Source organism: Castanea sativa, chromosome 1 (assembly GCF_040712315.1).
Source record: "Castanea sativa cultivar Marrone di Chiusa Pesio chromosome 1, ASM4071231v1".
NCBI lineage: Eukaryota > Viridiplantae > Streptophyta > Magnoliopsida > Fagales > Fagaceae > Castanea > Castanea sativa.
Window position 1 is genome coordinate 17,732,214 of NC_134013.1, and position 15,610 is coordinate 17,747,823.

Below are 15,610 nucleotides of genomic sequence, written 5' to 3' on the forward strand. Positions count from 1 at the left end.
CAAATTGTTCTTGGGTTGAAAGGTGGTTTTTCATGTTTGGATCTAGATTGCAGACTTGGCAGCGTCATGGGTCATAGTGGCGGATTTGTGTTGTCTGGTGGATTCCTAGTGGGTGGTGGTAGGTGGTTTTCAGCGAAGCTGCTAATCAGTTTGGCTCAAGAGATTGTAAAGGGCAGAGGGAAGAGAGAGATGAGAAATTGTTGGCCTTTTCTAATTTTCGGATTTTTTCTTTCACATGTCACTCATCTATTTGAAAATGGGAGGAAACGGAAGATTTTTAAATTGGATGTGAACCGATCCCAACGTTGTATTGACTTTGTATTATTGTTCAAAATTTTACCCAAAAAAAAAAAAAAAACTATAGTGCTTATGAGCAAAATATCCACTCATTTGTAAGTAAGTTCGCCTGAATTATAAAAAAGTTATCTATCTTCTTCCAACACGATGCTGCAATTGAAAAGACCACCCACATGTAGTTTTAGTTACATGATTTTTTAATAAATTATATGACTAGTTTAAATAATACACATAAATAGTTTAATAAACCATCACATAATGGATTAAAAAAAATACTTTCAAACTAGTTCGAAGCTAAAATTTGTCCTAATGCAACCCCTCACAATAACACGTGGGTCTCACTTGAAACCCATCAAATGTGAGAAAGTGTTGTTTATAACTGTCTAATTAGATATTTTCTTCTTAATCACACAAATGCAAAAGCATTTACAATTAAAACCCACATGAACTTACAGTTTTCACAACAATTAATTTGACAAGTTTTAGTTTTTATTAATTTTTTTTAATTGGGGTGATTGAAGAGTCCACAAAAGACACTATTACTGCTGTACTATCACTTGTACACCCCACTATCACCGTTCAAGAATAGAATCAATAGATCAAGTACTATCAAATATAGAACTCTGGTTACAAGACCATCCGGTACAAGATACATTACACGCGCAGTTTGTTGAAAAATCCAAGCTAACACAGATTTGAAAAAATCTCAACCATCTTAAATTCAAACCTATTGTATCAAGGCACTGCCCTTTGGACGTGCAGGGGTTATGAAAAAGAAGCTTATCTACAAGTATTTCTCTCATTTACTATTCACTACGCTTGCCAAACCAAGTCAAGCAATCGAACAGTTGAAGCAAATACAGATTAGAAAACCCCAACCATCATATATGTCTTCATTGCAAGAGGGATTTGATGAGGGCACTCAGATTTGGTTTTGAATAAGAAGACCATCGATACATGCACTCATTTATTATTCACTATGCTTAGTAAATGCAAATCATATAATCTAAATTGTTCCATAACATGGCAGAAAGAGCAAGGTTGATTGCATCTGGTCTTCAAGTTAAAGACCTGGATCTAATAGTTCAGCTAGGCAATTGAACTTGCCACTGACTCAAAACTAAAATATGGGAAAGGGATTAGCCACTGGAAAGATGATATCATGCCCTGATCAAAAGCTCATACACATTACCGTCATAGTCCCCACTGACTTGATTCAACACCAACAGAATTTTGCAACTTCCTAAGAAATCAATCTGTTTAAAAACCACATAATCACATTCCGCTGTTTCTCTACTAGAGTACACTGATCGCAGCTGGCTTGCATGCCTTGAACCAGTGTGAATTGCAGCCTGTATTTCGTGAACAGACATTCTCCAGCCAAAGAGCAAACATACACATCAAGGTCCCTGGTAAATAAATCAGCTCTACTGTCTGGTAGATGCAATAGCCAATAGGTTGAATTGATGCACATAAAATTAATAGTAAATATAGTCCCTTGAATAGTCCGTTTGACAAACTTGGATTTGCTTCCAAATTTTTGCTTTTTGTCTCACATTTTTCCAAATAAACAACAAAATGAACTTCTTTCTTCTTCTTTTTTAAAGCTAACTTTTATCTTTTTTGTCCCACCTTTAGCAAATAGATGCCAAACTCCCTCCAAATACCATATTAAAAATTTGATAACAAAACCAACTATGAAAGATTTAACATTGAAATTCTCAAGAGGAAAAATAATAATAATCATTGCTGAAGCATGAGAAAATATATAGTCTTACCTAATAAAATGCATATGTACGATCTAACACTTGCAAACATGGAAAATCGGTCAAGGGGAAACAGTACGGTAAGAAAATGGTATTTAAATATCAATTTGGATGTCTCACCGCAAGCAGACCACATCAAAATTATATGCAGAGAGATAATACGTTCCTCGTGGATAGAAAACACTGTTATAACCAGAAACATAGCATAACAAGCACCCATGCAGTTCACAAAATTTGGATAATGGTGTCATATGAACAGGTCAAAGTTCACAAATTTCATCTCATCAGAACATAATTTTTTTGAACCACTTTATAATTTACATTAAGAGACACACACATATATAAACAAAGATGAAGTACCACGGTTGAGGGTAAAATCCATCCACCAATCTCATGCCTATCAGCAATAATGACATCTACATATTAGTAGTGAGAACCACCACATTTCTGAAAGTGGCCAGATTAAGCTCACAAATGAAGCTTCTGCATCCTTGCCATCCCCTTTTGCATCACAGAAGAGGGATGTTCACTAGTATCATAACACTGAAAGAGTGTAAAAACTCTTACCTTGTTTCCTATCAGTTTGGGCATTCCCACCTCTTGTGCCCCATCTCCTGACAGGAAAAACATTGAATTTTAGCCCTTTTCCTACGGTCATTGTCACTTGTATATCCTGATTGCTCTCTTTCATAAAACCATCTCTAACATCATTCTCTTCAATTTCAATTTCATGATGTAATTTTTCTGCTTCTGCACACTTGGATAAAAGTTCGCCCAATCCCCAATCATTGTTTTTAGGATCGTATGCAAGTTTCAGAGACATAAACTGTAGAGGAAGAGATTTGACAGCTAATTTAACAAGATAAGAATCAGAAAGATCTGTATGATCCACAGCTCTCAACCTTGAGAAAATACTGGACATTTTCATAATATGTTCACAGACGCTCCCTTCACCGTCATATTTCATCTTCAGTAACTTGTCAAACAGGGAATAGGCCTCTTCTTTCTCCATTTTCATAAATATATCCTCAAGAGCAGAAAAAAATTGTTTGGCATTGCCAGTACTGTCATGCACAAGACCACGAATACCCTCATAAGTCTTGGCTTTCATAATCAAAAGGCTTAAGCGATTACTTTTCTCCCATCTTTCAAATTCAGATGCCTCGGTTGGTTTGTCTTTGTAAAGAGCAATATCTAGGTCCAACAAACCAAGGAAAATTTGCAAATCAGTTTTCCACTCCATCCAGCTCTCAAAATCCAGATCCTTTAACGTCTTCATAGCAGACAGATGACTCATCATTGCTAAAGCATTAGCTACTGTTTTGGAAAAACAAGAAAACAAAATCAAACTCACAAACCGATAGGTATATACGCAATTATTTCAACTAAGTGCATGTTTGTGTGCATGTGGGCATCAAGCAGTGACGGAGGCATTCATTGACCAAGGGGGGCAGTGGCCCCCCCTAATTTTAAAAAAAAATATTTATATATATATATATATATATATGCATTAATTTTAGCAATTTTGTTCTATAAAATTACATTTTACCCCTTTTAACAATATTATTGAATTTTTTTAGAGTAACTTTAAAGATACAAACTTATTTACAATATTTTTATAAACTGTTGGAGTACAAATTCTTATTGGTTCGCATTTGGGTTTATTACTTGCATCACTTTTTTACTTATCAATAATCACTCGCTATATCATCAATATACTTCTAGCACTTTTCTCATTTTAAAGGCCATTAAAAAAATTTATAGATCTAAAATCTAAAACAACATATACTAGCCCAAAAACATTTGTGCAACAACAAAAATCACCAATAGTAAAGCTAAAAAAAATTAAGTCTAATTAACCAATTTTACTCAAATATACAACTGCCCTTTAAAAAGTTTTAAATAGAATAATTGTCTTTACCTAGCAAATGCACACATTAAAAACTAAAAAAAAAAACCTCTACAACTAAGAAGTTGTCAAACTAGAGGTCAAAGTCGCCCCCCTTAACTTAAAATCCTGGCTTCGTCCCTGGCATCAAGGCATTCCAACAAATGTCTTTTTATAAAAAGAAATATGTTTGTTTCAGCCGTTAGAAACAGCAAAATGTCACCCTTATTATTATTATTTTTCTTTTCTAAAGTATAACTTTTTCAAACACCAATTTTCAAAAAAAAAAAAAAAAGCATGAGAAATAAGTTGTATCAACAGACACACATATATAACCAAAGAAAGGTTCACTGGTTTAGGCCATCGTGTATATATCAAAAGTAAGATAAATCATCATGCATGCATGCACATATATTAAACCCAGAATCACACACATTTAACATGTGTTTCTCCCTTTCAAATGTGTGCTTCCTAGTGTTTCCAATGGATGCATCTACGGTTCAAATCCCTTCTCCCACAACTATTGAATTATCAAAAAATCAAATTATGTTTACCGAGCCTTAGTCCCAAATTTGTTGTATCCTCATTCCTCAACAGAGTAGTCATGTTTAGTCACATGTATAAGATATTATTTAATTTATTTATTAACCCTAATTGTTGGTCTAAATCCGGACTGAGCCCAGGACTCAATACTTCATAATAAACCCATAAAGCTCTAATTTTGATGGTTGGAGTTTAGGGACTCAATACATTAATTATTCATTCATTCATTTTAGAAATTTTTTTATAAGCAATTAAAACAAATTGTTAATCCCCGCTTACATTAACCAGTCCTACATGTGTGTATATATATTACAAATTAATTTCGAACCGCAGTCAAGGTAAACAAAGAAAAATTAAAAACAAAAATGAAAGAGCAAAGTAAAAGGAAAACCCAATAACGATAATAATGAAAATAGAATACAGCACATATAGAACAACTATTGATGAACCAGACTGACCTGCGTCACTGTCAGGATCAGGCAGCATGGACTGGGTTCCAGCTTCCTTAGTCTTGGTAAAACCCATGTTTTTATCTTAATTCCCCTATAAATTTACTGAATTTCCTCTTTCCTTTCGACTCTCAACTTTCCCAACCTTCTCTGTTAAATAAAAGTAAAGAGGATTAACGTAGGAGTACGTAGGAGTTGACGGGTAGTAGTACGACACAGCATATGAATTCATCCAAAACAAACGTGTCAGCATATGAAACAGTCCACTAAAAGAATGTGGCCCCATGCATTTGTTGGACCTACGGTTTATGATCAGTGGCTCACTCTACATAAATGGGTAGGGTTAATTGTTTATGTGAGTGTCAGCGAGAGTCAAAGCATGTATAATAGGGTATGGGAACTAAAATTTACCCTAAAAAAGTAAATATATTCAATGTGCCTTTGAATATTCTATTATAAACTAATTAATTTTACTTATTTTATGTACGATATGTGGCTTCTACACTATTTTTGTTGTCGTAGTATTATTTTAAATAATCTAGTTTTATTTTTTGGAAAAAAGTTAACTTTAGTTTTTTATCTCGTATCAAAATTTTATTTTTTCAAAATTTAAGTATATTTTAACATACTTTTACAAAAAAGTAACTAGCAAACATTTTTACACTGCATAAAAATTTAGATACAGCTTTTTAAAAAATTTTATCTATTTTAAATTGCTACATTAACCTTTGAGAATAAACATACACGGTAGCAAAAATTATAACAACTCTATCTTAAGCACTATTATTTTATATAGTTTTTTTTATTCAATCCTAATTATTCTAATCTCATAAAAAGAAGAGAGCACATAATCTAGGGTGTATTTTTAAAGTGATAATATTACAAAAAATTCATAAAAATAAGAGAATATGCAATCTAGGGTGTATTTTTAAAGTGATAATATAAAATTAAATAAAAATATTCAAATAAAGTGGTAATAGAATAGAATATGAGAGGTAGGGTATATTATTTAAGTGAAAACGTAAAATAGATTAAGTAGTTTTTTGGGAATGCTCTTAGCCAAGAGTCTGGTAACTTAATTAGTTCACATCAATTTATTTTAAGAGTTATTTCAAATCTAAGTATTTTAAAAGTTTATAATTTTTGGCAGATTTGTTAAATTCAAATCCTTGACATTTTTTAAACTGTCCAAACAAGATATTTGAATTTCAATCATCCAAATCCAAATTCAAATGCCCAAATCATTTCATCCAAACAAATCCAAATCTAAATGCCCAAATCATATCATCCAAACACACTACTAATGAATTTCAAGATCTTGTTTAATTGGGAAAAAAAGAAGCAAAAAGACAAAAACATGCAATAGCATGGCCCATGAGCTAAGAAAGTGGGTCCTATCTTATTATGTTGATGGATAAGTCCTAACAATGAGAAAATATATCATATTTCTGTAACATGAGTCTTCTCCCTCACAAGGGAGACCTCCCTAGGCGGGTTTCCAAAGCCCTGTTTTGTGATGTCGATACTTTTGCAGAGGGGTGTGCTCATTACTCAATTTTACTAAGATATATAATCTAGTTGATCAATTTTTCAATTTTATTTTATTTTTCATAAACTGTTCCCTAAAACCCATCGATGCTCAAGGTTATTCAAACCAATCAATTTCGAGTCAGCAAAAGAGTAGCCATGGTGAGAACTAACTTAAGAACACAAAAGCTATTGGTAGTTATACTAATATCATAAATAATTGAATGAATATGATGTTATGTATCCTCACGATATTATATAACACATAAATTCATTCCCCATATCTCTTTCAATACGTGGTACATTATGTTGCGGGATGTACAAGGAGGATTTTATTATAACTCAATTTATTTATTTTTGGATATCAACTGCATTTGTATTTTAGGCCCTTGTATTTTCATTTTGAAGTCAAAAGTATTTTTGATATGTAATAAGTAAATTTTTCTACACCAATTAATTAGGGATTGCCCCGAGAGGGGTGGCCTAGTGGTTGAGATCTGTGAATCAGATTTGTGGTCCCTAGTTCGAGCCCAAGCGAGTACCTAGGGAGGAATTTGGGTATCTCTGCTGAAGAGCCCCTGATTACTAGCTCTCTTGAGATGATAGGATAAGTTCTGTAGTCACCCCAGACCACAATAGCTATGGGTCAATCCAACATTCCTTAGCGGGGTGCCCCTATGGTCACGCCTAGGGAGGGTCCCACCCCCCTTTTTGTTCATAAAAAAAATTTAGGGATTAGTATTCTTGTATAAGAAAACTATTTATTGTATCCTAAGTGCTGACTCCTATTAGTTTTTTCCTCGCTTGGTGCTAACTCCAGGCCTAGGTGTTGATTTCTAGGTTCCTAACCTTTATTTTCCTGTCTTTCAATTTAATTGTTGCAAAATTCTGATTGTCCCGTGTCACATTCAACCCATCCTTATCACTAATCTTCGTTTTGCATTGTAAAATCTCAAATTTATTGAATTAACAAGACATGTTAGTCTCATCTGACTTTTTCTTTCGAACCAAAAAATGAAGAAACCTTAACAGGAACTGAGGTGTTGCTTCAAACATGGAGCAATGAGGCCCCATAGCAAGAACTATAGTCTCCATTACATAAAATTTCACTTATTGCCAGCGGTGATGTCAATTACAATCACTTAACTTTTGTTGGTCCCAAATGCGAATTGTAGTCCCATTAGGGTGATAATCACAGACTATATAGCCTTGTGTCCATAGAGAAAATAAATTATGTCAAGAATCAAATGAGAGTCCTTGGCAAATTTGCACCCCTTGGGAATAGACAAATCTGTATGAACAAATACATCAACCCCAAAATTTACAACCTTACACAAAACGAATTTCTCTCTACACAAACAAAAACAGGGTCGGTGAAACAAGACTTTCCACCAAGAGAGGTTATTGTATGTGAAAGCCATGTGTTGTGGGTCCAGCCCACGTAACAGCCCATGTAATGAGCTTGTTGAACAGAATAGAATTCTATTTCTATGAGAAGTCTTTTATATAAGTTGATTTAGGAATCCATATGTTCCTAGGAGTGTGAGGCGGCAGATTTTATATAAATAAGGTTTATTAGGTTTTGAGTGTTGCAGATTATAGTAAAGAAAAAAGAGAAAGGTGCCGCACAAGTGATTTCAGAGAGCACCCAAGTAGGAGCCGCATATTGAAGAATAGAGAAAAAAGATTGCCGATTTTTTTCTTTAGCCGGTGGTTTTTCCCTTCAAAGAGAAAGGGTTTTCCACGTAAATATTTGTGTTCTTGTGTGTGATTGCTATTTTGAATTGATAGTTTTTTTGATAATATTTTTTGGGACCCAACAATATGATGGTGTGATCACTTATCACTACCACACACTAACAACTTTATGATCAATCTAATTTAGATGAAAATTGCTCATATAAAAAATTAAAAATCAAATACATATAATTAAACTCCATCTTATAATTTAGGTAGGAATTACTAATAGTTTATACCATCTAGAATTGAACAAAATGCAACTAACTCAACCTACACAAGGAAGGACTGACAGAAACCGAATAAAACTATCACCTTACAGCCAACATTCCAAGAAATCTCCCTTCATTTTTCTGTGAGATAGCCTCATAACCCCTGAACAGCCAGGAAAAAAAATGTGAAATCCATTAAAGCCTCATTTGAAATAAAACTACTGCAATGATTATATACAACCAATTCTTCTTTCACTTTTATACATTTTAAGAGAGGGAGGTGATTGTTAGAATAACTTATTTAAAGAAAGAAACCCCATTTATTCGGGCTTTGTAATATAGGAAGCCAATATGAGATTCCATTACCAGAGAAAATATAATCATCCAAGAAATTATCAAATACATGTCACACATGACCGAATGTAAAAACTCTTAGCTTTTTTACCATCAGTTGGGGCAGTCCCTCCTCTTGTGGCCTATCTCCCCACAGGAAAAACATTGAATTTTAGCACTTTTCCTACAGCCATTGTCAATTGTATATCCTGATTGCTCTCTTTCAAAAGACGCATCACTAACATCATTATCTTCAACTTCATTAAATAATTTTTCTGCTGCTGCACACCTGGATAAAAGTTCATCCAATCCAAAATTCTTATTTTGACGATCGTATGCAGATTGCAGAGGCCAAAACTGTGGAGGAAGAGAATGGACAGCCGTTTCAACAAGATAAGAATCATCAGAGAGGCCCTTAAAATTCACAGCTCTCAGCCTTGAGTAAATACTGGCCATCTTCATAATGTGTTCACAGACACTCCCTTCACCATCAAATTTCATCCTCACTAACTTGCGAAACAGTGAACAAGCCTCATCTCTCTCCATTTTCATAAATAAGGCCTCAAGAGCATCAAAAAATTGTTTGGCATTGCCAGTACTGTCATGCACAAGACCACGAATACCACCATCAGTCTTGGCTTTCATAATCAAAATGCTTAAGCGATTACTTTTCTCCCATCTTTCATAGTCAGATGCATCGGTTGGTTTTTCTTTGTAAAGAGCAATATCTAGGTCCCACAAACCAAGGAAAATTTGCAAATCGGTTTTCCACTCTGTCCAGCTCTCAAAATTCAGATCCTTTAAAGTCTTCATGGAAGAAAAATGATGCATCATTGCTAAGGCGTCCATTACTATTTTGGAAAAAATGGAAAACAAAATCAATCTCACAAATCAATAGATTTATACTATATACACATTTATTGTGCTTGTGGGCATGAAGGCATTCCAAAAAAATGTCTTTTATAAATTGATATCCGCTTGTTTCAGTTCTGTTGCTTTTTCAAAAAACTGCAATTTTTTTTCCGGGTATAACTCTTTTTTCAAATAACACATTTTCAAAACGCTGAAAATTAAGTTGTATCAAACAAACACGTATCTAACCGACGTAAGGTTTAGGCCATCATGTATACATCAAAATTAAGAGAAATCTGCACATATGCCCTAACATAAAAGCCGTAATCAAAAACATCTAAATCTAATAGGTGTGTTTCTCAGTATAGTTTTTGATGGAGTCCCAAATCACAATTGTTACTAATTAACCCTAATTGTTAGTCTATATGGACTAAGCCTAGGAGTTCATACTTCATGATAAACCCATAAAGCCCTGATTTTGATTGTTGGGGTTCAAGGTTGACTTCCTAATTCTTCTCTAATTTAGTAGTAGAAGTGCACAAAGTTTTTTTTTTTTTTTTTTGGTTACTCGAAGAGAAATTTGAACCTTGAACGTGTTCGTTAGAATCAATGAGAAATATCAGTTAAGTTACAACGCTTTTGACATAAAAATAATCTCACCAAAAACAATAATGACATTCAAAAAATTACTTTGAAGTGCAGTCAAAGTGAACAAGGAAAAATCAAACACATATCAATTGCAAAACAGGAAAGCAAAACCCATAATGACAAGAATGAAAAACAGTAACTTTGATATAAGCATAGAACAATTATTGATCAACCTGACCTGTGTTACTGTCAGGCAGCGTCGACGAACTGAGTTATAAACTGATTTTCCTCCTTCCTCTTTCCTTTCAACTTTTCAACTTCGACTCTGTGACTGTAAAAATAAGAAAGAGGTTTGTTGAATGTAGGTAGCAGTTTTAGAGAGTGGGGCACTGCGAGGAGTCCTCCTAAATATCGTACTATTTGCTCCAAAAAGTATAGAAAATAATATATTTAATTTTTTTTTACCATTATTAAAAAAATAAATAAATAAATAAGGTTAGTTTTGATTCAACGGAAATTATTTTCTTATCATAAACTATTTTCAGGTGAAAATATTTTAATAAAAAATTTACATAACCACTTTTTAAAAATACTTATATCAAACTATCTATTTTACATTATATTTTATTAAAATATTATTTTTTTATCAATTCTCTCTCTCTAAAAAAAATACATATGAGCATTAACTATGTATATTTACACAATTACTACAACTACAAAATTCCTTTTGCACAATAATACATAAGCTTATGTGCGTGATTTTTGGGGTTAGTTGTGCAAAATTTGGCTAAATGTCATTTTACATGGACTTATGTGAATGCTCTTAATTAATGACTGCACTAAAAAAAATTCGTAGAGCCACCACAACTTGTAGTTTGACATAACTCAAAGTCTCAAACATGTGGCAAGTGATGATTATATTACTTTTCACTAAGTATAGTGGTGTACTATGTGAAAGTGATATAATTCAATCACACATTAACAAATGTGCAAATTGGTGGATATATTTCAACAATTTACTTTTGTGATAAAGCAAACGGAACAACATACAAATCTAAATATAAGCAATAACACAAATAGATGTGATAGGTAAAAACAATAAATAGATACTGTATATATAAGAAGAAATCTGCAAATAATTAAAAACTCATAGACCAAATGCGTGAAGGATGAATGATTCAGATCAAGTCTTGTGTTTAACACAATCTTCTTAAAATAGATTTCGCCTCTCACACAATCTGTGGTGCTTTGAGACTTATGGACGTCTGCCTCCCAAGATAAAATGATCTACAGCACGAAGACGAAGCACACTAGGTTCGTGCTCTGCGAACTACTCTGTCTCTTTCTCTCTCTTTGACTCAAATGAATGCAGAAAATTATTTTCTCTTTGAGAGAGTTTTTTTTTTTTTTTTCAAAAAGTCCGTTTTCATGAATGAGGGACTATGAATTTATATACGTTAGTAAACAGACATACTGTTTAAAGAAAAGTTGTTGTGCACAGACTGACTGACTCAAAAAAAATTATTATTTGGACAAGAGGGCCCAGTCCACATATGCCAAAGCCCAACCCAATGTCCGGCCCATGAGCATATAAATTCATATATTATCTCTTTCCTTTTCTATGTGGGACTCAGGATTTTCGTCACTTTCAATAACATCTTCAAGTGAACAAATTAAACGTCAATTTCTTATTCACTCAATTACTATTTTTCCAACAATCCCCCACATGAATGAAAATTGATAAAACACAATGCAAATGATGATGCAAACACAGAGAGAGTAGAAGAAAAGTCATTGTATCGGGAGAGGTGGCTTGTGGCTTTGAACCTGCCTTTGTGAAAGATTATCGGATATACTAGCTAATCAGTGAACATGATGTTTTTGGACTATTAGCCGTTTGTGTATACCAAGACAATAAAATTCACATAACTTCTTTTCGAACATATTTCGTTCTTATAGTTCTGTTCATTTCGGCCATGAATATATCCTGGTAAATTCATGAAGTGTTTTAGAGAATTCATCCTTAAAATTTTCATGGAAGCGGCCCACTTCACACTCATATAGGTGACTCTTATTAAGAATATTCTGCTATACTCCACTTGGAATTCCAAGATATAAGAATCATTAAAAGCAAAGCTTACCCTGAACATCGCTTACAGGCATCACTATTTCATCATAAGAATGGGTGGGAGATATTATCTCCATAATGATAAAAACTAGTCTCCACAATTTGGTTGTTCCTTTGAACCTAGATCTTAGGATCTCTAGTCAGCTAGGTTGGGTTGCCATCCTGGAGACTTTTATGTCATAGGCTTTAACCTCATTCCCCTTGATGAGCAGTTTACTTACTCTCCACTAAAACAACTGATTACAGATCCGTTTTATAATTTGGAACTACTTCCATTTGAGAGCAACTGCCTCATAGTAATATGTCTCTGACGAATATGTCAAGACCTACCATAACTCTGTGTACTATCAAAACACTTAATTGATAATTATACATTTAGAAATAGGTAGCATATTTCTCAAGTCATTGTTTTGTATCTCAATCAAAACATCTTCAAATAAGCCTTCGCATGAGTTTTGGTCCTACTGCCTTCTTTTTAAGAAGACACCTCCACATTAAAGAATTATAAAAAAGTTATTTGATCTTTCCATAATTTATAGTGCCTTACATATTTTCTTTAAGGCAACTAATTAGAAAATATAATTTTAACAAAAGGAACTCTTCATTTCACAGTGGGAATGTCTTCCCCCACATCTTAAATCTTTTTTCAAATTATATTCAACTTCATTTTGTGTTAAAAGAACACTTCTAATGCCTCACTTTGGACAATTACACAGGGCTTACTTAGGCATATTAAATGATCTGACAAGTCTAGCATGTCAACTTACGCTCCGTTTGTTTCGATGGAAAACTTTGTGTAAAGATAGTTTTCTATGTTTTCTAGTGTTTGGTAGCAAAAAAAAAAAAAAGATTAGTCAAAGGAAAACTATATTTGGTCAACATAAAAATCATGGCTTATTTTTAGAGATTGTTTTCCATTAAATTTTTTTGGAAAACAATTATATCTTACAGGAAGCTAAATAAGGGAAGTTAGGAGGTTGTTTTTCAACTCATTTAAAGTTGCTACCAAACATTAGAAAATGAGATAGTTTTATAGAAAATATTTTTTGAAAAATGACTCATTTTCTAGAAAACGTCATTACTGAAACAAATAGAGCGTTAGACATCTAGGCCAATTAAATAATTTTTCTTCCATCGGTAATATGCCAACACAACTCTTCCAAAAAGCAGTAAAAAAGAAAGGTGCAAAGAATCATATGCACAGATAAAGAGAAGCCGAAAATAGTAATAAGCTAATTCTATATATATAAAATCAAATACATATAAGCCTCCTAAAGTATTATATATATATATATATATATATATATATATATATATATATATATATATATATATATATATATATATATAAAAGTCATCTCTATATCACAAAACTACAGTATCACACCACTACAACATCACACTTAAATTATTACAAACCAAATCCACACTTGCAATAATCCAGATTCACTCTATATTAATTTTGAATAGCCCATTACTCATATAACCCTTTCCCACGTACATGCTATTCTTTGTGAGTACAAACTTGTCAGAGTCAATGACCAATTTGAAACCATTCTTACTCAACAGTGAGCAAGAAATAAGGTTCTTACGAATATCTGGCACAGGCAGCACATCATTCAAAGTAAGTTTCTTGCCTGAAGTTATCTTCGATATTACCTTTCCTTTTCCTACAACCTTAGAGGAATTACCCATGAATATTTCTTTTCCATTGTCCACAAGATGGTATGAAGAAAACAAATTCTAATCTAAATATACATGGTGAGTAGACCTAGTGTCCATCCACCATTCTTTGGTATCTCCTCCTACCAAGTTCACTTCAGAAAGGTCTATATCATTAACATCTTTAGAAATGTTTTCCACTTCAGTAATGTTGGCTTGAAAGCCTTTCTTGATCCCTTAATCTTTACGCTTATGGCAATCCTTAGCACAATGCCCCATCTTGCCATACACATAGCATTTTTCGTTGAACTTTGTAAAGTTACTTCCACTGGTTCCTTAATTCGAGCTTTCATCGGAGTGCTTCCTCTTATGCTTATTATGCTCCACAATGTTTGCTTTAGATTCCATATAGTGATTCCTTACACCATTTTCTGAAGACCGATTGTCCTTCTCAATTCTCAATCTTACGATCAAGTCTTCTAGCCACATCTCATTACGCTTATGCTTCAAGTAATTTTTGAAATCTTTCCAAGACGAAGGCAGTTTCTCAATGATAGTAACCACTTGAAAAGATTCATTTACAGACATACCTTCAACATGAATTTCATGTAAGATTACTTGTAGCTCTTGCACTTGACTAAGCACAGTTTTGGAATTCACCATTTTGTAATCTAGAAGTTTGCCCATAATGAACTTTTTTAGTTCCAACATCTTCTATCTTGTACTTCTTATCCAAAGAATCCCACAATTCTTTTGCTGTCATGGTCGAACTATACACATTATATAATGTGTTGTCCAATCCATTCTAAATATAGTTTTGCATAGGAAGTCAGCATGTTTCCATGCTTCCATAGCAACAACCACTTGCCTATCTGTCTCATTTTCCTTGAGATTTGAAGCATTCTCATACAAATTTTTTTTCAAATTTAGTGTTGTGAGATAGAACAACATTTTTTGTTACTATCTCTTAAACTCAATACCATTGAATTTTTCTAGCTTTTCTCCATGATTAATAGGAAATGTAATATGGGTAACAGTAGGCATAGTTTCATTCGACATTTCTGTCGAAACAAGACTCCATCAGATTGAATTCTTAAAATCCAACCGAAGTATTTTTTTTTTATTACGCAACAATCTAGAAAAAATTAACGCGGCACTGTAATTCAAGTACAACTTTAAGGCAAAAAAACATATATTATATAAGAAACCAACTAAACAAAACTTTTAAACATGTCTGTGTAAACTTTAGAAGACACGCAATTGATAATATATAATATATATACCACATAGAAACAACAAACCATCATCAATTGTCAACATCAAATACAATAACCAAGCCAAAGTCTGCTATTGCTTTTATAGAATACACTGGAACTTGCATCAAACAAATGCTAACATGAAAAAAGAGATAAGAGATTGTAGATACACGTGAAAGGCCAGAAACAAAGCAAGCATCAATCATATAGCCTACACATATGACTCTACACTATGCCCAGTCAAATAAAAATCCAAAGAGACAAATATCCTTATATTATATAATATAATTAAAGAAGATGGTAGACATTGAATAGTCAAAACCACCAACTGTCAGACACAAATCAATTTTATCAAAAATCAAAGCTCACCTT

The 15,610-nt window shown here is 33.2% G+C and overlaps 1 protein-coding gene across 2 annotated transcripts; it reads right to left on the bottom strand.

Annotated features, from left to right (window-relative positions):
- Positions 1–2,242: 2,242 nt before the first annotated feature.
- Positions 2,243–5,080, bottom strand: LOC142607437 (uncharacterized). 2 transcript variants are annotated; one of them, XM_075778946.1, is made up of 2 exons: positions 4,953–5,070; positions 2,243–3,377 (listed from the first exon to the last, which is right to left on the bottom strand). In XM_075778946.1, exons 1-2 carry the CDS (start codon positions 5,017–5,019, stop codon positions 2,599–2,601), a joined length of 846 nt encoding a protein of 281 aa, XP_075635061.1. In that variant the 5' UTR covers positions 5,020–5,070; the 3' UTR covers positions 2,243–2,598. The 2 variants fall into 2 exon arrangements, with proteins under 2 accessions (XP_075635061.1, XP_075635053.1); XM_075778938.1 differs by having other exon boundaries at positions 2,245–3,380; positions 4,953–5,080.
- Positions 5,081–15,610: the final 10,530 nt, after the last annotated feature.

Bases quoted from the DNA above. Each gene is read 5' to 3' on its own strand.
- LOC142607437 (XM_075778938.1), bottom strand. From the start codon at position 5,019: ATGGGTTTTACCAAGACTAAGGAAGCTGGAACCCAGTCCATGCTGCCT. The intron at 3,381-4,952 runs GTCAGTCTGGTT...TTTCCAAAACAG, and splicing joins TGATCCTGACAGTGACGCAG to TAGCTAATGCTTTAGCAATG.